This window comes from Ursus americanus, chromosome 22 (genome assembly GCF_024610735.1).
Source record: "Ursus americanus isolate L20-20 chromosome 22, mUrsAme1.1.p, whole genome shotgun sequence".
Lineage (NCBI taxonomy): Eukaryota > Metazoa > Chordata > Mammalia > Carnivora > Ursidae > Ursus > Ursus americanus.
This window is the reverse complement of record NC_142148.1, coordinates 18,378,791-18,406,383: the sequence shown is the minus strand read 5'-3', so window position 1 is coordinate 18,406,383 and position 27,593 is coordinate 18,378,791. Positions and strand designations below refer to the sequence as shown.

Sequence of the window (27,593 nt, the reverse complement as noted above, 5' to 3'; positions counted from 1 at the left end):
AATTACAAACTCTCCAGAAAGCATCTTCATGCTTAGCATTATCTGGTGACCTTCCTAAGAAATATCCATTTTCTGCATCACATTATAGTTGGATTCATTTATTAATTCACAAATATTTACTGAGATTCCAGTATGTGCCTGGCACAGTGTATGCATGATGTTAGGAATTGTGTTGGTTAACAAAACAGATGCAGTCCCTGCCTTCATGTTGCTTACTGTCTGGTGGTTGGAGTGTGATAAAGAATACAATAAACGTGGGGCACCTGAGTGGCATAGTCAGTTGAGTGTCCAACTCTGCGCTCAGCGCGGAATCTGCTTGGGACTCTATCTCTCTGAAAAAATCTTCTTAAAAAAAAAAAAAGAATGCAGTAAATGTAAATTGGCCTCTATAGCTTTCTTCCTTACCTTTCTTGGCTCTGAGGAAGGGAACATGATTGCTCTAAATCCAGAAGTTGTAAAATCTAGAGTCTTACTTACTTCTGGCTTCCCAGGATTTCATCTGGGTAGGTTCTGCCAGGAGTAAATGGGATGATGTGTGTGAAAGCACATTGTAAACTGTTGTATACCCATGTGTTGCTGTTTATTACTACTATTATTGAAAGGGGAAAGCTGTCTTGGAAGGGCACTCAAGTTCTTATTAGCCTGCTAGGCATATCCTGCTTGGGAGAGTCCCATGAACTTCCTACCTCATATGTACTATGGAAATGTGCATAGCAACCTAAAAGAGAAATGAGCTCAAAAGAAAACAGCCAAGGAATTAGTTCTTTGTAGACTATGACTGTTAACATGCAGGGGACTGGGACTTAAAGACCTTGGTTTTTATTTTGTATTTTTATTGGTTTTATTTTTAAAAACCAAAAATCTTGGTTTTTAGGTTATTAAATACCTGTTAAGACATGAAAGCTGCACCTCAAAAGGCTGTGTCTTGTCGACACTAAACTACACATTCTCTTAACTTAGAGTTCTTTGTTCTAATATGAAAAAGACCAACTCTGTATTTTCTGGCATTCAGTTAGAAATGTCACTTTTTCGGGGCGCCTGGGTAGCGCAGTCGTTAAGGCGTCTGCCTTCGGCTCAGGGCGTGATCCCGGCGTACCGGGATCGAGTCCCACATCGGGCTCCTCCGCTGGGAGCCTGCTTCTTCCTCTCCCACTCCCCCTGCTGTGTTCCCTCTCTCGCTGGCTGTCTCTCTGTCACATAAATAAATAAAATCTTTAAAAAAAAAAAAAAAAAAAAAAAAAAAAGAAATGTCACTTTTTCTAGTTTAGAGTAAGTATGGAATCAGAGAGAAAATCTTTATGAGCAGAAGTCCTCTAAAGAAATGTCCTCTTCTTCAGAAATAAAGGTGGATGAACAGTGGTTTTAGCTCTCACAGAACTCCTAGGCTAGTGGGCAAATTGGGTAAGAATTCAATTGTATTAGAAGAAAGGTAAGCATTAAGTATTTTTAGATAAATACAGCAGTTATTCCCAGCACTTAGAGATCAGGAATAACTTTATGAAGGAAATTAGATTACAGTTAGATCTTAAAAAGAGAGAGGTATTCCAAACAGCATTGTGTCATTACGGACAGAGAGGGAGAAGTATAAAAAGGAGTAACAAGAATTAGCAAGTGGTGATGTTTGCACAACATTGTAAATGTGCTATAAATGTCACTAATGGTAAATTTTACGTGTATTTTACACAAAGAAAAAAAAAACAAAATAATGGATATTAGATTACTTGTAAGTGTTTTCACCTAAGTTGACATTGGATTATCTTAGCAACCGTACCAGATACACTAATGCCACTGTTTTATAGATAAATTTGGTCTCTGAGAAGCCAGAAAACTTGCCTACAACCCAGTAGTTAGTAACTCTGACTTAGATCTTTAGCCTCTTGGTGCCTTCCTGTGATACTCTAATGCCAAATTGTGGCCAGCCTTAAGCGTCGTGCTATAAAGAGTCTGGCCCATATTCTGCGTCTGGTGGAGAACCATTGAAGGGCTTTGAACAGAGGAGTGTCTTGAACATAATAACCCCATTTCCGCAAGATTCACAGGCTTTATATGCATTCGTACCAGTAAACATAAACTCTTGTAGATGATGCAAAGGAAAAGTGCAGGGTACCATTTGAGAGTATACCAGGGTATCTGATTTGGCCTTGGGTTCAGGGAAGGCCTTTCTGAGGAAATAACATTTAAGATAAGACTTACAAGATGATTAGGATTTATCCATGGAAAGGAGAGGGGAATGGGTGTTCCAAAGAAAATAGCCTTTTGAAATCCCTGAGGTGAGAAAGAGTTTCGTGGTCTTGAGGACTGAAAGAAGGGCAGTGTAGTTGAAGTACAGTGAGCAAGAAAGGGGCATGAGGAGGAGGTTAGAGGGAGAAGCAGGCCAGATCTTCAGACTCTTCCTTAAAATTGTTTATATTATCCTAAATCCAATAGGATGGTACTGGGTTCTAACAAGGGGAACAATACCAGATTTGTGTTTTAGAAACCTGTGACGTAACTGATCATTCTGAGTGCTAAACTCTATGGCGATTGGATAGGACACACACCAGAAATAGGGATATCAATAGGATGCTGTTATAGTCCTCTAGGAAGCGAATGGTGATGGCTTGGACAAGATGATGTCGGTGCGGGTGGAGAGAGGTGAACAGATTCCAAATACATGTATGCTGCATTCTCTTACACCTGGGATTTAACTTGATTGTAGGAGAGCCTCCAAGGGTTGACATCTTTGTTGTTGATAGGCCAGGTGGAGGACCTCCAGGGCCTGAGAGCCACCAATTTATTCTTGACAATATCCAGATAACTCCCATATACTGTAGGGATTTGTGCAGGTTTTTGAATGGTGGTTATGGTAATGAACCCAGAAGACATGCACATGTAGGCCCTGCCTAGAATTTTATACCCAAGACAGGGAATCTTCTCAGCCGGGTTGGGATCCTAAGAGTCATGAAGATGGTTAAAGACTTGGGAAGTCATTCTTACTGTTAAGAGAAAAAGAAATGTGATTTCTTCAGCTTTTGCCAGTACTTGTTGGCTGTTTCCTGCTCAGCAGAGCAGTAGGAACTTCAGAGGTCAGGATCTGACAGTGCTTTGAATAGTCTTTAAATGCACTGCCAGCAGGAGAAGCATTCTATCCATAAAAATAGGGGGTTAAAAGCATTAGGGCTTTTATTTTTTATGAAATATTTCAAATACATAGGAAAAGATAACAATACAGAGAAAGCTCATGCCCACCATCTGGCTGTGTCAAACTTTAACATCATGTCCTATTTATTCAGTTACTTCATTTTGTAAGAATATTCTGATAAACATAGCTGAAGCCCCCTATGTATTGTTCACCTCCTTCCCTGAAGGTTACTCTAACGAACTTAAGGTTTTCATTCTTGTATATATTTTTGTATTAAATTGGGTATGTTACTGAGATCATTCTACAACTTACTTATTTCACTCGGCTTTGGTTTTGATATTTTTATCTTGACATATACTTCTAATATATGTTTTATTTGCTAGATGGTGTTCTGTTTTATAAAAAAAACTTATTTTGTCAAGAGACATTTAGGGTTGTTTACAGTATTTTGTAATGAACACTGCTGGAATAAATGCATCTATCTTCCTTGTATATATGGATGAAAATTTCCCTTAAGGATTCTGCATTACATATTTTCAAATTGTTCTCTAAAGTGCCTTACGAGTTTACATCACCACTATTCCCCCAACAGTATGCACACGTTTCTGTCTTCATATCCTTGCCAACATTTCTAAAGTTTTGCTTTTTGCATTTGGATCTTTGATCTACTAGAATGTATTTTTGTGTATGGTATGAGATTGAGCTCTAATATATTTTTTCAAATGAATAACCAGTTGTCCCAGAACTATTTAGTTATATTACCCTCTCTGTTTATATATCACATTTCTACATATATGTCAGTCTGTTTATGGGCTCTCTGTCCTGTTTAATTTGTTTGTCTATTTCTTCTTCAATAGCATACTGTCCTAACTGTTGTAGCTTTACTGACTAGGACAGATTTCCTTCATCTCATTCTTCAGAATTGTCTTGGCTGTTCTTGGCTCTCTGCTATTTTGCATTCATTTTGAGATAAATTTGTCACGTTCTAATAAAGACTATTGAGATTTTTATTGTATTGAATTTATAAATTAATAGGGGGGAAATTGACATTATTGAGTCTTCCAGTCTGTGAACATGTTATACTTCTCCATTAATTCATGTCTTTGAGTACACCAGCTAGTATTGCTTTATGATTTTCTCCATAGTTTTACATATTCTTAAAACGTTTTTTTCTTAGAACCCTTATAGTTTTTAGTGCTTATATTGAATGTGATTTTCTTTCTACTACACTTCTACTATTACTAGAGTGGTAATGCTGTTGATTTTTCAATATTGAGTTTGTATCTGACAACATTGCTGAGCTCTTACTCTAGAAGTGCCTGTGTCTTTTGGATTTTCTATATAGACAAGTAAATCACCTGTAAATCATTTCCACTCTTATACCTCCCTCTTTTTTTTTTTTTTTTTTTTTAAGAGAGGGAGGGAGGGAGATAGGTGGAGGTAGGGGCAAAGGGAGAGGGGGAGAGAAAAATCTCAAGGAGAGTCCTCACTGAGGGAAGAGCCTGACACAGGGCTCAGTTTCAGGAACCTGAGATCATGACTTGAGCTGAAATCGAGAATTGGATGCTCAACCAGCTGAGCCACCCAGATGTCCCTGTATCTCATAGGGACATCTTTTGCTTCAGGTTTTACTTTTTATTTTAAAAGAACCCACAGTCATCCATAAAACCCTAATCCTTTCTCCAGTTAGCAGTTGTCACAATGAGATATTTGATAAATTTCTGTACTCAGTACCTTCCCTTTAGGTTTACTTTTCTTGTTGAAGCACACTGCTCACTGTTTGTTTAGTGAGGATCTATAGGTAGCAAATTCTCCCTTTGTTTCACTGAAAATTTCATTTTCATCCTCATAATGTATCTTTTCTCCAGTAAAGAGTGTATCTTTATTATTTTGTTTCTCACTGTGGATATATTTGTATAGATACTTAGAGACTATGAGTCAGACAACTAATGTATTTTAACCTGTAAACTTTTGACTGGGAGGTAGTTTTTGTCCATGTATCATTCCGTTTTGCTTTTTGCTCTCCATTTCTCTGCTTCTTCCTCCTAGGAGTCTTCTAGCCCTGTTCAACCCAAGCTAACACAGGCGCCCTGGCTTTAGCTCTCCTCATCTTGCTTGGAGCACTTTCATTGCTATATGTTTGGAACAACGTAAGGATTAAAGCATGATTTCACTTACCTGATCTGACCCAAAAGTCTATAAAGATAAGTTTTTGTAGTAGAGAGTGAAGGGTGGTAATTGGTGGTTTTACTTCCTGGCAGACTTTAGATCCAAAACATGGAAGACTACTGTCCTGGGGCTTTGTTCTATACCTTTCTGCTCAGCCTCCAGAGACTTCTCCTATTCTAAGATTCTTTGCTTGCTTTTCTGTCTATATTTTACTTATTCACTTCCCCCATGTAATATTATTGTACCATTGTACCCCATCTCTGCTCCATTAAGAAATTTAGCATCAAATATGATGTGACTTAGAGATTTTTGATAATTTGAAAAATTGGGTAATCAAGAGTTAAAAAAAAAAAAAAGAAAAGAAAGCACAACTGAAGTGTCCCTTTAATGTCCCCCTTTCTGGAAGCTTGGATTCCTTGCAGTCAGAGCTGGGTTTATAGTACAGGTAGCCTCACAGGTCATTGAAAGGATCAGGACTTTTGAGAGCATAGGAATGTGTGCTCCAGGTAAAGACTATCCTGAACTCAAGACTATCCTGAACTCATTCACATTTTTCTGGCTTATCCTGGTTTGTTCTACTTTATTCAGACATCTTCTTGCAGGTGTTTCCATTCCCTTCCTCTTCCACTCTGTACTTGGGCCCACAGAATCTGAAATAGCAGGAAAATGGCAGTCAGCCTTCTGGAACCAGTAGTTTCAACAAAGCTCTCTGATTCCAGATAAACCATAGATCCAGAGGTTACAAAACAACTGTATGTTAAAGGTACTCAACTGTTAAGTCCAGCCCACTGCCAAGGTTGGAAACATTATGTAGTCTCATAACCTGTAACGTAACGTTTAGTAAAAGTGAGGTTCTTCAACCAGTCTTAACTTTACAAATAAAATTTGTCCTTTTTTTCTTTAAATGAAGTACAACAAACTTCAGAATCTGTTGTCGATATTACATTGCATTCAGTGCTACTAAAATATTCTTAGGGTGAAATACCCATTTCTGCCTTTTCTCTCTTTAGAGCTTATAATTCTGTGAGGTTTTGGAGATGTATATACCAACAACCTTTTAAATGTAACCATCTGGTTGTTGAAGGGCTGGATTGAGAAAATGTCCTTTTAAAACTATATATGCTTAGGAAGCTCTTGATTTTGGTGTTTTATTAGAAAGAGAAAATAAGACATATGCTTATTTTTTAAAAATTCTGAGCCTGACTTCTTCTGCAAAATTCTAAAGTATAAGAAATAAAACACTAGAACTTCTAGATGATATCATGGTAGAACATTTTCATGACCTTGGTGTAGATTTCTTAGGACACAAAATAAACACTAATGGTAAAAAAAACAATTGACAGAGTGGAGTTCATTAAAATTAAAAACTTACATTCAACAGAGGACACTGTTAAAGACAGGCTGGGAGAGAATATTGGCAGCATGTATATCTGACAGAAAACTTGTATCCAGAATACACAAAGGATTCTATAACTCAATAATAAAAGACAAAAATCCCCCGTAAAAAAGTGAAAGACTGGAACAGATGTTTACAAGATAGAGGAATGGCCATTTTTATAAATAAGCACATGACAGAGCTGTCAACGTCACTATCAGTGGAATGCAGATTTAAACCACAATGAGATGCTAATTCCAGTTCTAGGTATTTTTGCCCCAAATCAAATTGAAAACTTATGCCCACAAAAAGACATGTACAAGAATGCTTATAGCAGCACTATATTTGTGCAAGTCTCAAACTGGAAACATTATAGGGGTCCATCAACGGAATAAACACATGGTCTCATTAGAGACATTAGGGATAGTTATAGATGACACCATATATACCATCAGTTGAAAGGAGTGAACTGATAAATGCAGCAACATGGATGCATCTTTTTTTTTTTTTTTTAAGATTTTATTTCTATAAGAGAGTGCTGGGGGAGGGGCAGAGGGAGAGAGAGAATCTCAAGCAGACTCCACGCTGAGTGTGGAGCCCGACATAGGGCTCAATCGCACAACCCTGAGATCATGACCTGAGCCTAAATCGAGTCGGACACTCAACCAACTGAGCCACCCAGGGACGCCAACATGGATGAATCTTAAAAACATGGTGAGAAACCCAGACACACGAGTCTATACTATATGATTCCATTTATATAATACTCTAAACTAGGCAAAACCAATCTATGATGATAGAAATCAGATTAAAGGAACAGTGGTTATTTAGTCGGTGATTAACTGGGAAGGGGCATGAGGGAACTTTCTCGAATGATAGAGAATATTCTCTGTCTTGATGGGGTAGGGTTACATGGGTTATGAATTGTCAAAACTGATCAGACTGTATGCTTAAATCCGTATGACATAAAATCTTTTTTAAAAGATTTATTCAGAATGGAAAATGAATAGGAAATAGTGGAATAAAAAAAAAAAACAAAAAACAAAAAAAAAAAAGGAAATAGTGGAATAAAATGCACTACTTATATCTGGAAAAGAATTTAAATATATAAAGACCTCTATATATCAGCAATAAAAAGACAGACTTTTTAAAAATGGGCATGTTTGAAAAGCTGGTTGGATTTTCTCTTAAACATGGTATTATTATATAGGGCCAGTTTGTTGTATCTTTTGTTTAAATGATAGATGTTTGGAGTTCAGAATGCCAGTCACCCCTTATTTGGTATTTTACACAATGGTGAGCCTAGCATTGGGTGTAGAGACTACTTAAAAAAAAAAAAATCAATCAATCTTAAAAAAAAAAAAAAGAGCCACTTAAGAATATTGGCAAATGTCATTCCCCAAGACAAATCTCTGAGAGAGGATTAGAGAGTAGGATTTCGCTCATCTCCCACTTTGTATCCTGAATCCAGATCCTGACCCCATTTACCCACCGTGCTTAATGAGTAAGCAGTTATATTAGAAACAGAAAATATGGTAAGCCCGCTAATTAGAAAAAAAAAAAAATCATTCAAAGAATGTCCTTTTTAACTAAACCAAATTAGATTCTATCCAGTTTGGATAGGGGAAGATGGGAAGGGCCTAAAGGCAGTCCCCCTATAGTAGTCACCTTGTTTTACTGAGTTGGTTTTGATGAAGACCTTGTCTGGAAGACTGAAATGGGTATTTTATCTTCTAGTAGTCTGAGAAAGCTTGTTCAAGTGCACTTAACTGTCTGGATTCTGTTTAGAGAAACTGAAGGCAGCAGGGATAAGCGTACTTCCTGGAGGCCAGCCTTCCCCTATACCTAGACAAGGTGGCTTCTGCCCCTGGCCCCATCTCTGTATCCTTATTTGAGAGAATCCTGGGTCCTTGTGTCAAGAGCCCAGCCAGCCGGTGAAGAAAAGTTGGTTTTGTGGTATCCTCTGTGAATGATTTATTTGTTGGGTTTTTCTAAACCTTGTTTCCAGTGGCATGACTAAGGAACTGTGCAATTTGGGACTTTGAAGACTTGGAGTCAGGCTTTGGTAGGCCTGTGTGCTTTAGTGATGACCAAGAGCCCACTCCTGAGCTAGAGACTGTAATACTGAAGATTAGTCTTTCTTGTCTAATCTTGCATGTGTGTGTGTATGGGGGGGGCATGATTGTCATGGAAATTTATTATTGACTTGTACATGAGGACAGCTGGTATCACACCTTTCTCTTCACCCTCTTAAATATCAATATGTACTTAGAAAAAAATCAGTGAGAAATTTTCAGTTTCCCATTGTCAGGAAATAGAACTTAGATATTTCTTCTTAGATATTGTGTCACCAACTGCTAAATCGCCCACCCACAGCAACAAGTAGTTACTGAACCTCTTGTTTTGTAGCCAAACAAGTACATACAACTTGGCCACACACAGTTGTGGGAGAGTGCTGATGAATCCTTAGCGTACCAGGGTAAGCTTGCATTTCTGAGCCTTGTTAGATCTAAAAGTAGAAGGTATTTCTTGGTTTCACATAGCCCACTTTCCTGCATGCTCAGAAGGCTAGTTACCTTGACCACAGTTCTTATGCTTCAAGGACCACATGTCCCGTGTCAGGTGGGAACTAGGCACATGTGGGTAGAAATCACTACCCCTTTCTCTTGTTGTGGTTGGGGGAATTAAGAGCTGAGATTCTTGGGTTCTTAAATTCCATCCCTCTATTCATGTCATATACTCTTGTTTTAGGCCTTAGAATACTCCCTGCCCCTTTTGGGATTTCATGAATTTTTTTTTTTTCCTTTCTTACCTTTCGCACTTAACATTAGTATCAGTCCTTGCTTGTGAATCTGTTTCCATTCAACATGGTAGGAGAAATAATCTTCTGTCACTGTTGATTAGATTCAGTCATTTCATACCATTTTAAAAATACTTCATTGGCATTAGAATCAGTTTTTAAACCTTGTAGCAAAAACTCTAATGTTAAAAAAAAAAAAAAAAGTCTTCCCAGTAACTGTTTCCCTCAATCTAATCAAGAATACTTTTAAATGCAGAAGTTAGAAAATGGTGAATAATTACCACTGTTCCTGGAAGTCTTTGTGTTTCTTAGTAATTATGTGTTGTCATCTTTGGTTCTGCTTTCCCTGACAGTCCATCAAACTGAATGGTTGTCTTGGATTTAATGAAATTCAGTCCTAGCAGAAAACTGCTATTGGGTCACAGACTCCACAGCAGAGTAGTGATGCTGATATGGGAATGGGGATGTTTATAGCCTTTGTATTGACAGAAGTCACTTTTTGGATGTGCCATGTGGGCTTTTCCCAAGAATATAAACATTTTACAGAATGAAAGCCAGAAGCTTTCTTAGCGATTAGACAGGAGCCATTTGGGCTTGACAGTGAAAGGGGACAGCATGAGTTCTCATCAGGTTAGATGCTCTAAAATTTCTCTTCAGTACTCTTCTTTTTCTGCCTTGCTTCAGCTCAGGTTCCTTCTTTTTGGTTCAGAGCTCTGAACTTAGATATTCAAAGTCTATTTTTCCTCTGCTGTCCCTAAGCAATCCACATTTGGGGTTGGGTCTTTGCAGGGTGAGAAAGACTGGCAGAAATATGAGACCGCTCGGCGACTGAAGAAGTGCGTGGACAAGATCCGGAACCAGTATCGAGAAGACTGGAAGTCCAAAGAAATGAAAGTCCGGCAGAGAGCTGTAGCTCTGTACTTCATCGACAAGGTGAGCATCTTCCTGTCACATTGCCTGATATGTTCAGCTTATCAAAGATGTTGGGATTGTTTACTCCTCCAGGCCTTGTGTTAGAACTGGAGAAGCACCAGTCTCTGGTCCAGTAAGGAAGGTGGAGGCATTCGGAGTCTGCTGCTGTCCGAATCTGAATCTGCCAGAAATACTATGATGTTTTCAAACTCTTTTTGACTATAAGCCACCAAAAAAAATTTATTTTACATCGTGACCCAATAGACATAAATATATTTGTATTTATGTGTAACTGAAATAGAAGTTGCACAAAACAATGTTTAGCCTTTCTTTGAGTGATAAATTCTGACATTTTAAATTCTGTTTCTTGTTTTTTTTTAAAGGATGATTTATAACCCTTAAAATTGGTTAAACAATCCATTAATGTATCACAACTACAGTTTGAAGGACAATGTTCTAGAGGAGATCAGTTTGTCAGTACCTTTTTGAAGATTTTGGGTTTTTTCCCAGTTTTGCTCTGCTTAGCACAAATTCTGAATTGTCTCAAAAATTGAGCAAAATTAAGAGACTATTGAGTTTGATTACCCAGAATGGGAATACTCCTTCGATTTTTTGCTTTATTTAAAAAAAAAAAAAAATTCTGCCTTTCCTCCATCCCCATTTGAGAGAACAGAGGAGGGAGAAGCTTGGTTTTCTGAGAAAGGATAATATCACTATGATTCTCCATACTTCATTTTATAGAGGAAGAAGCAACGGTGTAGAGTCCAGAATTCCCAAGCCTTGCAGACTGATGCTCTGTCTCCAGAGAGAGTTGGGAGACTTCTGGTTCGGGTTTCTTAGATCCTATGAGATTTAAGTTATTTCATTTGCTGTCATTTTTCCATCTCTCCCTGGACAGCTTGCTCTGAGAGCAGGCAATGAGAAGGAGGAAGGAGAAACAGCGGACACTGTGGGTTGCTGCTCACTTCGTGTGGAGCATATCAATCTGCACCCAGAGTTGGATGGTCAGGAATACGTGGTAGAGTTTGACTTCCTTGGGAAGGACTCAATCAGATACTATAACAAAGTCCCTGTTGAGAAACGAGTAAGTTACTGTGGCCTTTGCTCTCTGACCTTTTTTTTTTTCTTTCTTTCATTCATTCAACATTTATTGAGTGCTCTTTGTATGCTCTTCACTTTGCTGGACACTAGGAAAATGATTTGAAAGAGAGGGGAGAGGTGTTGTTGGATGTCCCATGACATCTCCCTTTAGTCCCTCTCCCTCACCCACCACCGCATGCTACACCTTCCTGGAGATGGGGGTGCCATGTCCTATAGTAATATTCAACAGAACATGCTGTAGAGAGTTGGCCCTCATGGCAAATTTCAGCATAAGATTTAACTCACCTTATTGTAATGATTCAACCACGTTTCAGTACCCCATGGTCATGTTGCACATTGTCATTTTCATAGCTTTGCTTCAACCTCTCCCCAACTCTTGACTGAGAACAGTAGCCCTTTCGTCCCCAGATCTCTGAGCCCATGGCCAAAGAGGGCACTGCAGCTCCATGTTTCCCCCCGAGTATTGGGCTTGAACCAGAGACCTACAGGGTGCCAGGCCTCCATAATCCAGCCCTTTAACAGTCTGATGTTTAATCAGTCATTAGGTTTTGCTAGCTGTGGCAGTGGTCCATACTAAACAAGGCTAAAGAGACATGACAACTAAATGAAATACCTCACCTTAGATTGGGTTCCATCCTGGGGAGGTAGAGGACATCATTAGGTCAGCTGACCAAATTGGAATGTGAACAGTAGATTATAAAGTATATATGCATGTAAATTTATGAAGCTGCTAAGTACTGTATGTATGTAAGGGAGTATCTATATAGAAATTCTTAGGAAATACATGAGATATTTAGGGGTAAAGGGCTATATATAATACAAGTAACCATAAATGGTTCAGGACGAATAGCTACGTGTAAACACACACGTATGTAGAGGGAAGTGAGGCAGACATGTACTGTGCAAAGTGAATGATGTGTAAAATATTAATGATTGGTGAACCTGGTAAAGGATGTGGGTGTGCCTTGGGCTTTTTTATTTTCAAGTTTTTGTAAACTTGCAATTATTTCCAAAGTAAAGACTTTTTAAATAATAGGTTCTACTTATTTCTTTTAGGTTTTTAAGAACTTACAGCTATTTATGGAGAACAAACAGCCTGAGGATGATCTTTTTGATAGACTCAATGTGAGTGGACAGAGTGCACTGGGTTGAAGGAGGGGCCCAGCCAGAGCCTCCTCACAAGCTCCTAAAGGAGAGGTTTGCCTGGGGGTGACTTGGACTCTCCCTTCAGTCTGTCCTGTGGCATCCTATATACACTCTTCCTCCCGTAGGCACACAGTGAATCCATGACCAAAGCCCTGAGACAGGGGGACAAACCCTGCCTTTTATTCTCTTGTGGCTCTTGCAGAGTCTTCTCTTGGCTGGATGCCCAGCCATTGCCGCTGGAGACTGAAGGCCTCTCCCTGATATCTTATCAGGGAAAATCTTAATAGGGAAGGACAACATTGCTTTATTGGCCTGCTTAAGATTAAAGTACTTCATATAGGGAGGTATCATGCAAGCCTATGTTTTGGAATTCTTTTCTCTCTCTCTCTCTCTCTCTCTCTCTCTCTCTCTTTTTTTTTTTTTTTGTGACTTCCCACTGGCAGGGCCGTAAACTTGGCAAAATTGAGATTACACTGGCATAAATGTCCTAGAGCTCGCCAGAAGGGTCAGAGTGGTATGGCTTTTGCCTAAATCCCAGTATCCTCTCTGTGCTTTGTCTCCTCCAGACTGGTATTCTAAATAAGCATCTTCAAGATCTCATGGAGGGCTTGACAGCCAAGGTATTCCGTACCTACAATGCCTCCATCACGCTACAGCAACAGTTAAAAGAACTCACAGCCCGTAAGTACTGCTTGGCCAGACGGGCCTGCACCCTTCCTGGTATGTCCATTGCCCTTGCTCAGTTAAATCCTAGATCTATTCTGCTTTTTCCCCTTAACTTTATGACTGGAAACTTTTCCTTCCATACCTCTAATAGAGAGCCGAGGCTTAGTTGTATAAACATAAAGTCAATGCAGTTTCCCTCTTCCTACCCCAACTTCAAAATTAATCTTCATGGAATGCCGACAGAAGCTTTCTATCTGCTTTGAAAATGCTTACATTTGATGTTTTATATGTGTGTTATTTGAAAACTCACAGGTGAAGACATAGTGCTATGATGTTTGGTTAAATTGGAGAGAATAAGGTTGTCATGGTTATTTTTTAAAAATAGGAGCACATCCTTCCCCTGAGGTTTCTGTCACTTTTCCTTCTTAAGATAGTATGTAATATTCTCCTAAAAACTAGGTGCAGAAGGTACAACCAAGATCCACAGGTTTTTTTCCTAGAGCCCAGTCATTGGTAAATTCCCCCTGTCCTCTGTAAGTATGTCAAATGGCCTTAGAATATGAGCTGGAAAATCCAAAGAGGATATTTTGAGAGTCAGTATTTTAGGGTGGGATAAAAGATGCCATGTGACATAAGTAAAATATTCCTCATGCTTTTAAGTTTTCTTTGTAAAACAGATAAACTGCCTTGTGGTTTTAAAATGTAAAACTTGTGATCCTTTTGTCTTACCCTCCTCTACAGACCTTTTCTGTCCCAATTCCACATTTTCTTCAGGTTACATTGGGTGGCTAGGTGGGGGAGGCAGCCTTTGAGACAAACAGAAGATGACTCTTGACTCTCAGGTTTTGACCTTGTGTCTTGGGAGAACTGGATCATCAGAGTGAGATGAGGGCCAGCAAAGTCATGAGGGAGAAGCGTCGGGGAAGCATGTTGTGTATTCTTCTCATGTATACATACTGACTCTTTTACCCTCCTGTTCTTTCTTCACAGCGGATGAGAACATCCCAGCAAAGATCCTATCTTACAACCGTGCCAACCGAGCTGTTGCAATTCTTTGTAACCATCAGAGGGCACCGCCCAAAACTTTTGAGAAGTCCATGATGAACTTGCAGTCTAAGGTACTGCAGGTCTGGATGGAGGGGTAGCAAAATTCAGGGAACCCCATCTGCTGTGGACAGATAATCTGCAAACTGGAGGCCTTCTGGGCTGGGATATGAGGAGGCCAGTTCTAGGTCTGTTCTGGAAGACAGTCCATGCTAAAGAGAAACAAATGGAAATATTCTAGGAGTTATCCCCATCAAGATACTGAGTATCAGTACCCATTGTTTAGGAAGTCTCCATTCTGTGAACAGAAGTCGTGCACTGGCCACTTCCTGTTTTGAAAAACTAAGTTTGATGTACCCTCTTTGAAATATTGCTAATTATTGTCCTTATTATAAATGAGGATAATGGATATAGAGTCTTTACAATTCCTTGCCATAGCCCAGAAATACAACTATTTCCAAATTAGATTGTTTCAAGTCGAAAAGATGATGAAACAGTGATCTTTAATTGCCCCCTTATCCTGGCACAACTATTTTTATTTCTACACATTCCACATGAATCATATTTTTATGTAGCTCATCATCAAATGTCTGTTGAATACTGGCTTTGTGCCAGAGTTGCTGCCCTAGAGGGAGAGACTGACATGCAAACAAGTAGATGCTGTTCCTCCTCCATGTGCCCTCCTCCCTATGACTCTGCCTGGTACTGCACTTGTTGTAAGCCACAAGGCACTAAACATTTGGGTGGTTGGTATTTCTGTGTTAGCAATAGCTACATAACTAACCTATTCCAGTGCACTAACTCGCAATAGAATTTGCAGTATTTCACTCTAGAGCAGACACCCAGGGTCACAAAGGACCAATTATTTTGGAATATACTTAACCAAATACATTTTAAAAAGTCTGTGATGTGCTTCCTTATTAAGTAAGATCTTAAGGTGGGTCTGATAATGACTGTAAATTTCAGGCATAGTAATGAATACGTGAATGATACTTCAAGGTTTCTGCCATAATTACAGTGATACGGAAATATCTCTACATATATTGGTGGTGAAATCTTAGGTACTACTGGTGTTACTGTGGTTTGTTGCCCACACTCATAATTGAAGAAGAAATGGTGACTTTCAAATAGAGGTTAGTGAACTTACAGATGTAATTCTTTCTATCCACATTCACAGAATTCTGTACTAGGACAAATGGAGTTAAAAATGGCTACTATACAGTGAGGCTACATACACATTTCCAGGTCCACCATGTTTTCCTTCTATTGAAATTTCTTTAAGAGAAATACCCTGTAGTAGTACATCTGGGTCAAAAAATATCCACAAGCTGCAGTTCATGCTACAGGAGCCATCTGGTTTTCCTGAAGGGATGCATATGTGCACAGTAAATGAATATACACCCCTAGACCTCTCCGATCCTTAGACCATATGGTTGGCAGGCAAAGAACCCTATAGGCCACCCTTCCTAGCAGCTCCCATTTGCTGCAACTCTATTAAATGGTCATCTGGTATCATTTATTCTCCCCATGTTATTATTCCAAGCCAGAAATAAAAAGCATGAATATTCAGGTGCTGTTTACCCAATTCAGACTACCCCTCCCTGGAGCATGAGGAGTTATTTTGTTGATCTTACTCTGGAACCACTGTTTGGGCAGCCCAGGCTGCCTGCCAGACGAGCCCTCCAAGCCCAGGAACCCTCTCCTGTGTGCCCACAAAGCAAACACACGCCCCTGTTTGCCAAGTGAATCAATGGAGTCTTTGATGCTTTGAGAGAATTTGAAACAGCCTGCCAATTTAGCATCCACAGAAATGGTTAAAAGATTGTGGTTTGTTACATTTCTAGCCTGAGAAGAATCTGGCTAGTGGTGTCTGTGATGCTTTTGTATATAGAATCCATTTCTTCAGCTTGACTTTGGACAACATAGATGTTGGAAGTAAGCCATTTATAGTAAAATGCATTTAATGATTCTCTCACAATGGTGGCCTCTGTTTCTAGTCTTGGGCTGTCTGTGTATACCTAACAGACAATTCTAGGCTGAGAGTAACAGCCCAATGTGTGTTGAATCAGGCAAGTATTTATTTACTCTGCAGAGGTTCCCTTGACCTCGCAGGTTAGCAAGGCAATAGCACGTCTGAGGTTCTGCCCCCAGCAGCATGAGCTTGACTGTTTCGGGCTCTGGTTTCATGGTGTTGCCTGCTGCTGTGCTTAAGCAGGAACTAAGAACTTGGGTTTTCCAGAGGTATTTCAAGGGTTCTATAAGCAAGAAAGGCTGGAGTTGCCCTTGTTTTCTTCCTTTATAGAAAGTGCTCCATAGCTAAAAATGTTTTCAGACCTCTGTTTCTGAGTGATAACTACTTCAGTTTCCTTGCCATCTCAGCTCTCTCTTCTTTTAAAAACAGAATGCTAAAGCCAAGGCATGCCATGTATAGGTTTGAACAGATTGGCTGAGCTGTTTGCTTCCTGAGTATTTCAGTTGCCATTTTAAGTCCCTTAGGTATTCTCTTCAGTGCATCCTTTTTTTCTTGAGAAGCTGGCGGCTCCTTCCCAGAGTACTGGCAGAAGCTGAGGAATGAGCTACGTTCAGTAGCTGTAAGGATCCTGTCTCAGCTTCATAAAGAGTTCTCTCGTGTAGTATTCTTAGAATGAAGGCTACACCCTGGCACAGGATCCATTCGATAAACAGCTTTCATTTGTAGCCCTCCTCCCAGGTGTCCTATGACTGAAAGATTAGCACGTTCCCAGTCCTGACAGGTTCTTTAGCCTGAGCTTCTGGATTGAGGGGGTCCTGGGTCACTGCCTATAGAAGGATCACTTATTTCTTGAGGGGTCAGTGAAAAACATAAATGGCCAAATAGCAGTCAAATTCAGCAGTCACTGGACATCTGCCCTGTGCCTTCAAGAAGCCACCGCTGGGGGTTTTTACTTGGCACGCCACTCTGCCTGCCTAGTGGACACAACTTCTGGTTTCATCTCTGGTGGGGCCTGCCTTTTTTTCTCTCTGGGCTGTCTGGGCTGATTTTCTTAAACCTTACTGTTTTTCCTCACCTAGATTGATGCCAAGAAGGAACAGTTAGCAGATGCCCGGAGAGACCTGAAAAGTGCTAAGGCTGATGCCAAGGTCCTGAAGGATGCAAAGACCAAGAAGTATGTACCTAGTGTTGTGCAAAGCTGGGGCTTGGTTGACAGAAAAGTGGGGACAGTATCAGAGGCCTTGGGGCCCCAGCCTGTCTAGGATTTCTGAGTGGTGTCTTTTGGAAATCTCTGTATTTAGGGCTTTCCTGCTTTTGCTGCCCCTGCATGGCAGGGTGGGGTTGCAGTGTTCTTGTCCAGAGGCTAGGCCTGGTTCTTGAATGACTTCCATTCTTCCAGGGTGGTAGAGTCAAAGAAGAAGGCTGTGCAGAGACTGGAGGAGCAGTTAATGAAACTCGAAGTGCAGGCCACAGACCGAGAAGAGAATAAACAAATTGCTTTGGGAACCTCCAAACTCAATTATCTGGACCCGAGGATCACAGTGGCTTGGTAAGCACTGAGCCCTTCTTGAGTCCCAGCTGCTGGCTTGAAAAGGGTGGTGGAGTGGGGGAGGGGTGAGGAAGGGGGTTCAAGAGCATTGTGGGCCTTCGCATGCCATTCCTGCACTTCACACTTTAAATCCTTTGGGAAACCCTTGCCTTTCTACTATGCATACTACAGATGCACTAGAACATCCTGAATGACCCTAAATGGTCAGTAATGTTATACTGCCTTGGAATGTATGTCTGTTTTTAAAAGGCATTTGCAGCCCCTACCTCTATGGAACTTTAGGACAAGAATGGGAATTCTTAGCCCTTATTAAAGGAAAGCTATAAAAGAGCCCATCTGTCTACACTTGAACAAAACTTTTCAGTAAAATTTTTTTAAAAGTGAAGGAGGAAAGGAACAAGCAGGAAAAAAAAAAATGAGAATATAGATCTCAGCAACCTACAGAGTTAGAGGAAGCTTATAACAAAGGCTGATAAATTCTCTATTTGTGTCCCCTCTTGCCTCACAGTCCTAGAATGACATCCAAGATAAGTGGCTTTTACTTTTTTGAAGATGCTTATTGAGTTCTAGGTGTGGGTGGAAGAATCCATCTCAGTGGCACCTGCTCCTCTGGGTCAGGGGTTCCACCCGACTCTTGCACCCTTTTTACTCTCTTTGCCCTGTTGGGTGCTAGAGGTTGGGTTAGCTTGAGGGGCAGTATGCTCAGTGGTTAAGAGCATGGACTCAAGCCAGACAGCTTGGGTTCAGTTTTAGCTCCATGCTCTAGCTGCATGAGAATGTAAGCAAACTGCTCAGCTCCTTCTCTTGGTTTTTTCACGTGTACCTTTTTCATTAGTGCATCTGTAGGAGCATCTACTTTGTTAGAGGTCATTCTCATGATTTAAATGAGCACGTGATGCTCTTAGAATATGTCCAGCATACTCTTAAAATTCATTCTCACCAGATGGACATGAAGTGGGAGGCACATTCAAGCCCTCTACCCTGGGTCTGGGCTGTTGCTACCTGAGACACTAATCCTCCTCTTTCTCCTTTGTGTGCAGGTGCAAGAAGTGGGGGGTCCCAATTGAGAAAATTTACAACAAAACCCAGCGGGAGAAGTTTGCCTGGGCTATCGACATGGCTGATGAGGACTACGAGTTCTAGCCAGTCTTGAGGGGCAGGGTTCTGTGAAAAGGAACAGTGTGGTTTGGGGAAGATGGATAAACTGTGAGCCTTGCTTACCCTCACACCTGAGGGAGAGAGGCGGCAAGTCTTAACAAACCAACATCTTTGAGAAAAGATAAACCTGGAGATATTATAAGGGAGAGCTGAGCCAGTTGTCCTATGGACAACTTATTTAAAAATATTTCAGATATCAAAATTCTAGCTGTATGATTTGTTTTGAATTTTGTTTTTATTTTCAAGAGAGCAAGTGGATGGGAATTTGTCAGAGTTCTGCCAGGCAAATTCACTGTTTCACTGAAGCATTTGGATTCTCTTAGCTACTGTATACGAAGTCCGATTATATTGGTGCGTTTTTACAGTTAGGGTTTTGCAATAACTTCTATATTTTAATAGAAATGAATTCCTAAACTCCCTCCCCTTTCCCCCATTTCAGGAATTTAAAATTAAGTAGAACAAAAACCCAGCGCACCTGTTAGTGAGAGTTGTCACTATCTATTGTCATGGGAATCAATTTTCATTAAACTTGAAGCAGTCGTGACATCGGCAGTGTTTTGGTTCAGACACCTATTCACAGAAAAGCATGATGGGAAAATATTTCCTGACTTGAGTGTTCCTTTTTAAATGTGAATTTTTATTTCTTTTTAATTATTTTAAAATATTTAAACCTTTTTCTTGATCTTAAAGATCGTGTAGATTGGGGTTGGGGAGGGATGAGGGGTTGAGTGAGTCTAAAGATAATGAAATAATCAGTGACTGAAACCATTTTCCCATCATCCTTTGTTCTGAGCATTCTCTGTACCCTTCAGGTATCCATCTTTTTCATTTTAAACCCAGTCTTTCACTTGAAAGATTTTATTGTGTAAAAAGTTCCACAAGTCAATAATTTAGAGGAAAATGAGTATTTGGTCCAAAAAAGGAAAAATAATCAAGAATTTAGGGCTTTTATTTTTTCTTTTGTAATTGTGTAAAAAATGGAAAAAAAAACATAAAAAGCAGAATTTTAATGTGAAGACATTTTTTGCTATAATCATTAGTTTTAGAGGCATTGTTAGTTTAGCGTGTGTGCAGAATCCATTTCCCACATCTTTCCTCAAGTATCTTCTATTTTTATCATGAATTCCCTTTTAATCAACTGTAGGTTATTTAAAATAAATTCCTACAACTTAACGGAAACCTAGTGTCTGCTTTTCTGTTACCCCCAGGGTCCCAGGCCTGACCGGGGCTACAGGGCTGGGACTCTGTGTGGGATGTGGTCTCACTGTTCAGCTCAGCAAGGGTGGCTCCCTCCCCAGGAGCTGGGGCTGGGCTGGGCCTGGAAGGGGCTGCATCTGTCCTGCTGTGGATGTGGGTCAGAGGGGAGCCAAAGTCCACATCCTCTAATAAAAGCAGGCCCAGGAAGTGAGGGAGGATATAGAAAATCTATAAGAACAGGTGGGGTACAATTCCGTGGAGCCTAGGGTAGGTAATGTTTATTGAGCAAGATGGAACGCATGTATTTGGGAGGCAGATTCTCCACTTCCATGTGTGCTGGCCAGAAGCAGCAGGGAGCTGGTTTGGGTTTGCTTGTGTGGCTAAGCTTACAGTCAGGAAGGCAGGAATTCAGGGAACTAAGCCAATTTCTAATCCAGTACTCACTGGATCCCAGAAGCCCAAATGTAGACTCCCTGTGTTGACTGGTTAATTGAAAAAGAGAGTGGTCTAAGACCACTCCCCAGGGCTCCTGTACCCATGTTGGTAGGGTCCATTCAAAAATGGTGAGTGGGTGAAGGGTGAGTTATCCTGGCCAAACGGAGCAGGAAGGCCAGTGGTCAGAATTGGTCACTTAGCCCTAGGCCCTCTGACTTGCTAGCATGCACAGGTATGTTCTGGGAGGAGAGCCATCTCCTTGATGGTCTCTTAACTCCCTGGGGCTGGGGGCTGGGCTGGTGCTGGCCCACTGAAGAGAACCCTGGAAGGTCCTGCATTTCATTGGCCAGTGAGGGAGGGAGCATTCATGCCAGGGAATAAAGGAGGTTATGTAGCCATCAGTGCTTTGGAGCAAATTACAGCCAAGTTTTGTAAATTCTGTGGTGTTGAGGTAGCTAAACCATTGAACATAAAGAATGGCAACACAGAGGCTCTTGAAATGATACACTTCATGGCTGGGGGGTGGGTGATGAGAATTTGGACCTGAGGTTTGGGACCTGAGCAGGACTGTCCACAACCAGGGGACAACCCTTGGTCCAGAACTAGAAATTAGGGACAGGAGGCCTTGGAGGCATAAGATTTTACTGATGAGGAGAAACTCATGCCTACCTTTCCCAGCAGGGATCTTCCTACAAATCCTCTGAGGGCAGGGGCACGGCAACTAGATCCTGGTCAAGAATGATTGTGAAGGGCACTCTTGGTGGTGGCAGACCTGGGAGAGCAGAGGATGGGAAGCTGACCTGGCCAGTGGGGATGAGGAAAGAGGTTGGACAGGTAGGTGACGGCCAGATGGGACAGGCCCTGAAAAATGCTTGAGCACGGAGCTAGGAGAAACCCACCCCTCGCTTACTCCTCCAGTAGGTTGGTTCCCTCCTCACACTTCCAGCCTTGTCCAGAAGCAGAAGCCTGATATGTAGAGTCTGAAAAACTCCTAAGGGGCTCTTCTGTGATGTTCAAGTCCAGCTGTGGGCAAATCAGGATGGCTTCCATGTGCCAGGTATCTGGGGGCTTGCTTGGCTCCTCTTTCCCTTACCCCCTGCATCTGCTCAGCAGCTCCCGTCCATTCTCTTGTCAAATCCACCTTAGGCCTATGTCACATTTAAAAAATGAAAAAAAAAAGTCTCACAACTCCCAGCTGTTCCCAGCCACTACCCCTCCGTCTCCCATTTTACATAGAAGTGCCTGGAGTGAGTCATCCGCCCTTCCGGGTCATGCCTCCACCCACTGCAACCAGCTTCTATCCCACCTTGACCCCGAATCCCCCCTCCATTCTGACCACAGTCACCAAAGAAGTGTGACCAAACCAATAAATGGGCTCTGCATTGTGTATCTTTAAGGTCTTTTTGGCACTAGACACTTAACCACTCTTCCATTTAATAGCTCTATTGAAAACACTTGACCTATCATAAAATCCACCCATTCCAAGTGTATTTTTAGTAACTACTGAGGGCTATGGCCATCACCATAAATCCGTTTTAGTATATCATCCTCCCCAGTAAGATCCCTTGTGCCCACTTCAAGTTAATCCCCACTCCCACCTCCAGCCTCCACTAATCTACTTTCTCTATAAATTTATGTTCTCTGGTGGACATCACACACAAATGGAGTGGTACAACATGTGAGTACTCCCCTCTCCAAGCACGTCTCTCTAGTTTCCATGATGGCACCCTCTCCTGGGTTTACTCCTGTCTCTCTCAGGCTGCTGCGTCTTGGTCATTTCCCCTCTCAGGTCCTGGCTGCTGTGGCTCTCTCCTCTGCACAGAAGAATTGGGCCTAGTGGATTTCATTTGCACAGAGGGCGACGGCTCCCAGACCTCCACCTCCAGACTAGACCCCTTTCCTGAGCTCCAGACCCATGCTGGAGCTGCAGGGGAGGTCCCCAAGCTACTCAATCTCAAATCTCTGGAACTGAGCTCAGGACCAACTACTCTGCAGCCACTGGGCTATTTCACATCTCAGGGAAAGGCACCACCATTCACTCTGCCCCTTGCTCCTTTCTTTCTCTTACCTCCACATCCAGTAAATTACCAACTCTGAAATCACCTCCTAAATGCTGTATACACCAAATATAGGTATTTCTCCCACAAAAATCTTCATAAAATTTTTTTTACTCAAAAAAGAGTTTACTTACATTTCAGTCTTTACAAAATCCCTCATATAACGGGATGCTCTCTCACCTTGTTTTGAACCAAAAAGCACTTTTTGGAAAAAAGACATTACCCTGAAATGACCTCAGTCAAGCTAGTTTTGGACGATTATAAGTAGTCCCCTGACAAAATCAGTAAACGAAGCAAAGAAATTTACCACAGACTTAGTAATTATTTCTCACAATCCCAAGTATTACATATAAACAAGCCTCTTAAAGGACACTAATAGCAAGACAGCATTGTTTTTTTTTAGGCTTGGTAATGGTATGAAGATCTATCTATCTATCTATCTATACACATACACACTTAAAATTTGTGTCAAAATAATATGGAAGGGGTTAGTGGGTGGAGTTTGACATGAAACAAGAGTGCCCATCAATTCATAATTGAAGCTGGCTGATGGGTACAAGGAAGTTCACTGTACTCTCTTGTCTACACTTACATACATTTGAAATTTTCCATAAAATTTTTAATGCAATACAGTAAGTAGTTATTATGCAGGTCATTAATATATACCTATGGGAGAAATGAAAAGAAAGCTGTTTTAATGTCACAAAAGATAATTATGCTTAGATTAAAATTTCTAGTAATAGCATCACATACTGACTCGAAAAGTATTTTCAACAACACGAATGAGTCTCAAAAACATAATGAACATAGACCACGGTTACATACTCCTTGATTCCATTTATGTGAAATTCTAGAATAGGCAAAAACTACTCTGGAGTGATGGAAAGTACGTTAGTGATTGCTGGACGGGAGGGCAGGGGAGACTGACTACAAAAGGGGCACTGAGAAACCAGGGTGATGGAAATGTTCTGTACCTTGATTGGGTAGAGGTTACATGAGGGCATACATTCGTCAAAGCTCACCATTTTTTTTTTTAATATGTAAGTTATTCCTCAGTCAAGCCAATTTTTCAAAAGTACTCAAACAATTTAGAAAGCAGTGAAGGTGATGTGCCTTCAGAAATTATATTAGATGACTCAAAGTAGCTCACCTGGTGACAACTACATAGAAATCAAATATTCATAGAGAGTTCGAACATAAGTTTATTACCGCAAATGTGAGAGCGGGGAAAAATAAATATTCATAAATTAATATACTGTTTTAAATAATATGTGATTTAGTATATGTTTACATAACTAAATAAACTGTTATATTGGCCATCTGAATCATGCGTCTCTAAAAATGTTTCTATTTTAGTTGTAAAGAAGCCGCAGAACATCTGGAACGTCCTTATTGCAAAAACAAGTGATCACCTTATACTGGGAGTTGCCATATCTTCAGGCATATACATGATCTCTCACTTAACCTCTACCATCACATCTCTTCTCAGTGCTCCATGGGCCCTTCTTGCACTGAATTGTCATCTGTTGACAAATGTCTGTTGGCATTTCTCTACCCGCAAGTGAAGTGAGAACTTGGTCTGATTCATCTCCACTGTCTTACTACCGTAGAGGAGCATCAGGAGAGTTTGTTAGAAGAACAGAAGAGAAAGCAGAAAAACAGCAGGTCAGCCTGGGTCCGGGCCAGTGGCTAGCAAGGGCTTGCCCCCTCTCTTATTAAAGTGAAGCAATTACAGGATCCCTGCCACCTCCCTGAACAAGGTACATCTGGGGCCCACTCTTAAGAGCCCATCAGCAAAGGGGAAGTAGAGTCTGCAGAGAGAGCAGAGTTCTTGCAGTGGCTGGGGCAGGCCTGGTTTTGCCTTGAGTGACAGAAAACATGAGGCTCTGGAGGGGCTGAGTGTCCATCCCAGGTCCAGAGGGAAGCAGGAAAACAGGACCTAAAAAGCGTGTTGAACATTCCTGGGGCGCCTGGGTGGCTCAGTCATTCAAGCGTCTGACTTCAGCTTCAGGCCATGGGATCAAGCCCCACGTTGGGCTCTCCACTATCGGGGAGTCTGCCCCTCCCCATGCTCGTTCTTTCTCTCTCTTTCAAATAAATAAAATCTTAAAAAAAAAAAAAGCAGCAGCAGCAGCATGAGATCCAACAACTAAGTTGGAGCCATAGATAGATATTGGGGCCAGATGTTAAGAGCCTGAACTGCAGGTTGTGGGGTGGAGCTCAAGGTGCAGTGAGGTGAGTATTAAGTACCAGCTGTGTACGGAGGTACAGGTTAGCCTGCTCAAACTCAGATGAGCTGGTCAGTCACCTAACATTAAGAAACTACCAAACAAAAATTTTAAAGAACAGTTTTAAAGAAAAAAGATAAAGTTTTATGTGAGTAAACAAGACTATAAGTCTATAACTCTGCCTTTCAGTTGTGGAAGGGGCTTCATTGAACTGTACTTTTATATTATCCCTTCTATATTCATGCAGGGTCATTACGGGGAACAAATGAAAACTGCATATCTGTTGGGAACGTTCTCCTCTATCTCAATCAAATAAGTGTCCATATGAGAAACTTCTTTTATAATTTAACCCCAAGACAATTTTTCTCCCCCAGGGAATCAGTTAACAGAATAAGAAGTTTTTGCTTTGGCTACCAGGAAGTTCAGCCACATTTGATTCTCAGTAACAGCAGTCGTGTTAACCCATACTAACTACATTATATTCCTCCTTCTTATAGTAGCCTATTCCAATTCTACAGTGCAATATTTTTGTCCTTTGTTTTAAATACTCTAAACCTTTTTAAAGGACTGGAAAGGAATACATATGAGGCGGGCACAGCAATGAGCCACTGAGATTCTCCTTCAAGGAAGCCCCTGTTGCCCCAACTTCTGGGAGACCTGTCAGCCCTCAGAGATCGCCTCAGTTCCAGAAAGCCACGTGACTGAGGCTGTGCTCTTCCCAGGGCTGATTGAAGTGGGATTACGCAGGCCCAGCCATTTCAAGCCAACACCAGACAACAGCGCTCCCTGGCAGTTGGCTGAGGCTGTCGCCAGGACTGCATCACAGTTTAACTTCTCCCTTGGCCCTCTCCTGTTTCCTTCTCTCTCTTCCACAGTGTTGATCCCAACAGCCCTCCCTATCAAGCATTCTACACACTACCCTCTGCCACAGAGTCTGCTTCCCAAAGAACCTAATCTGTGACATTTAACCAAATACAGATGGCCCCTGATTTATGATAGTTTGACTCACGATTTTTCAGCTCAACGATGATGCAAAAGTGATATGCGTTCAGTAGAAACTGTACTTTGGATTTTGATCTTTTCCTGGTTAGCCATATGCAGTGCGATCCTCTCTTGTGATGCTGGGCAGCGACCATGACTCCCAATCAGCTATGTAATTAAGAAGGTAAATAACCCATACACTTACAACCACTCTGCACCCGTACAACCATTCTGTTTTTCACTACAGTATTCAGCAAATTACATGAGACATTCGACACTTTATTATAGAACAGGCTTTGTGTTAGGTGATTTTGCCCAACTGTAGGCTAATGTTAGTATTCTGAGTACATTTAAGGTAGGCTAGGCTAAGCTATGATGTTCAGTAGGTCAGGCACAGTAAATGCATTTTCGACTTACTGTATTTTCAACTTATGATGGGTTTATTGGGATGTAACCCCATCATAAAGCAAGGAAGATCTATAACTAAAAATAGAAAACACGTCAGGTAGGGGTATTACGGAAAGGGGTGAGAATACACAACAAAATAGTTCATACCTACACGGGAGGCAACATTAGCATTGACTCTGGAGCCAGGCTGCCTGAGTTTGAATCCCATCTCTCAGCTGTGTGTCCACGTCTTTTAATCTATCTGTGCCTCAGTTTTTCCATCTGTAGATTGGAAATAATAAAAATACTTATCTCATAGTGCTGTAATAAGTAAATGAGCAATGTGGGTAAAGCAGTTATATAGGACTTACTATATGCCAAGTGCTGTTCTAAGTGTTCGGTAAATAAACACCTATGAAGTCAGGGCCAGAGGGGCATCTGAGCTGGGACCCTTACCCAGAATCCAGACACACCTGGTATGGTGTGGGCTGCGGCATGTTGAAGCACGAGTGCTGACAGAAATAGACCCAAGCAGGGCTAGCCTGGGTGATGTCAGGGCGTGTGTCTTGTGTGGGTTCTGGGCTGCTCCCTCCAAGCCAGCGCAGCTGCACGCTTTGCCAGTAACACCCACGTACCCATATATATGCTGAGCTGGGGGAAGCCCAAACCAGCCACACCCTCTGCATGCCCTGCTTTTCCTGAATCTCTTTTGGTGGAGGGAGGCACCTGAGGCCTGAGATGTGAGCTCAGAAGTCCCAGGAGGAAATGGGGCCTTTTTTCTGATTAAGGGCCTGGCAGCAGACTGAAAATATGAGCTCCTGTTGACAGAGATTTCTGGAACCCCTGGGGGCCTGGCCCTGGAGGCAAAAGCAAAAGCAAGGAAGCATGGTCTGTGTGCTAGGAAGCTCTCAGAAAATGGAGAAACAGAGATTTTAAAAGTGTATCACAGCCTGCAGGCTGCCCAAGTCAGCACAAGAAGCTCAACGAGGACTGTAGCACTTAGGAGGCGGTGCCCAGGACAAATGGACAAGATCAGATAAGCAGGCAGAGGCCCCACTCAGTCCCCACCTGTTTTCCTGGCTTCATACCTGCCGTGCCCCCCCTCGATTAGTAAACTTTAGCCTTCTTAGTCCTACACTCATTAAGCTCTTTCTGGCCTGAGGGCCTTTGTACATGTTGTTACCTCTGACTGGAAAGTACTTTCCTCCAACCCACCTCTAATAATTCACCTGGCCAGCTACTCACATCCTGTAGACCGCTGCTGAGTCCTAGAGAGGCCTTCCTCTTCTACTAAG

General features: G+C 41.4%; 1 protein-coding gene across 1 annotated transcript in view; it reads left to right on the top strand.

Moving 5' to 3' along the window:
• The window catches only part of TOP1 (DNA topoisomerase I), an 88,359-nt gene extending 68,167 nt beyond the window's left edge, over positions 1-20,192 (top strand). Inside the window, exons 14-21 of the mRNA XM_045804624.2 lie at positions 10,255-10,398; positions 11,276-11,461; positions 12,535-12,603; positions 13,191-13,305; positions 14,281-14,408; positions 17,386-17,480; positions 17,706-17,855; positions 18,896-20,192. Coding sequence (XP_045660580.1) covers positions 10,255-10,398; positions 11,276-11,461; positions 12,535-12,603; positions 13,191-13,305; positions 14,281-14,408; positions 17,386-17,480; positions 17,706-17,855; positions 18,896-18,998 — 990 coding nt within the window. The 3' untranslated portion in view covers positions 18,999-20,192. The remainder of the gene's footprint in view (positions 1-10,254; positions 10,399-11,275; positions 11,462-12,534; positions 12,604-13,190; positions 13,306-14,280; positions 14,409-17,385; positions 17,481-17,705; positions 17,856-18,895) is intronic.
• Positions 20,193-27,593: the final 7,401 nt, after the last annotated feature.